Here is a 1,139-nt window from a genome sequence, read left to right as displayed (position 1 = left end):
CTGCGCTGTGGAGGAAGGTCTGGCAATGCAAGACTAGTTGGATAGCAATGTCGGTCATTCGGTCCACAACTTTGATCCAAACGGAAATATCTCAAATATAACCATTCAATGTGTGCCATGAAAGTTTGTACAGACGTATGTTGTCCTTGAGGGATGAATCCTAAAGACCTTTGTGCTCTCCTAACCTTTCCTCTCATGCCACAATGAGGCCGACATTTGCTTATTTGTGTGACGCGTCACAACAATTGTTATTGATGACCAAATTAGAGATTCAGTGCACTTTGTTTTGTACTAATCAGCAAATATTAGCATGCTAGAACCCTAAGCTGAGATGCTGCTAACATCAGCTTGTTAGCATTGTTTTCTGCTATTGAACCCTTACTGGTAGATGTGAACATTCACCAGATATTCATTATGTAGCAATCCTCTCAATGTCTGAAGCATTTAATAGTGTTATTTTATGTTTATGTATAGTTTGTGCGGTGTGTTTGTGAGTGAAACTTGCTGACTCTCCCTCCATGATGTATGCTATCTATAATCTAGAAATTGGATTCAATCCCTTGTGTTTTAAAAGATGCAGATCTTCAGATTACAAGTGGATAAAATCTGCTCCGTCCCAAATAATGTGCCCTCAAGGAAAAAAGAAAGTCCTGGCTGATATGGGACAGGGCAAAAGGATCATGCTTTTTTTTCTTTCTTAAACCTCATGTGTCTTTGTTTTCATTCTCGCTTCCCTTTCTCTCTATCCAGGTTTCAGGAGAAATGAGGAGATGAGAGCAATGGAGGTACTTCCCATCCTCAAAGAAAACGTTGCCTTTTTGTCAGGTAAGAGTGTGTCACAAGTCTTCTGAACTCTCCATGCTAGACGAGGCTAATGAACTGTACACATTCTCCCACTGCTTTTTCCCCTCTAGCTCTCTCTCTGATAATATTAAGCTGTGCACTCTGCCTGTAAAAACTCACGTGGTCAGACTAGAGACCCAGACACTTAACCCTCGACCCTTCTTCACACTTAGACTACACATAATACACACACTGACACACACAGAAAGTCATTGTTTAGTCAGTATCAGCGGGACTACAGAATAGTAAGCTACAGCTGTGTCTTTTCCCCCTCCAAGGAAAGCTCAGCCGTGTCA

General features: G+C 41.4%; 1 protein-coding gene across 7 annotated transcripts in view; it reads left to right on the top strand.

The window, feature by feature from the left end:
- Positions 1–1,139, top strand: part of LOC116701409 (triple functional domain protein) — an 88,860-nt gene that overhangs the window by 43,010 nt on the left and 44,711 nt on the right. For all 7 annotated transcript variants that reach the window (XM_032535106.1, XM_032535101.1, XM_032535098.1 and 4 more), the window contains one exon: positions 751–825. In XM_032535106.1, coding sequence (XP_032390997.1) covers positions 751–825 — 75 coding nt within the window. The remainder of the gene's footprint in view (positions 1–750; positions 826–1,139) is intronic.

This window comes from Etheostoma spectabile, chromosome 14 (genome assembly GCF_008692095.1).
Source record: "Etheostoma spectabile isolate EspeVRDwgs_2016 chromosome 14, UIUC_Espe_1.0, whole genome shotgun sequence".
NCBI lineage: Eukaryota > Metazoa > Chordata > Actinopteri > Perciformes > Percidae > Etheostoma > Etheostoma spectabile.
This window is presented reverse-complemented; position numbering and strand designations above follow the sequence as displayed.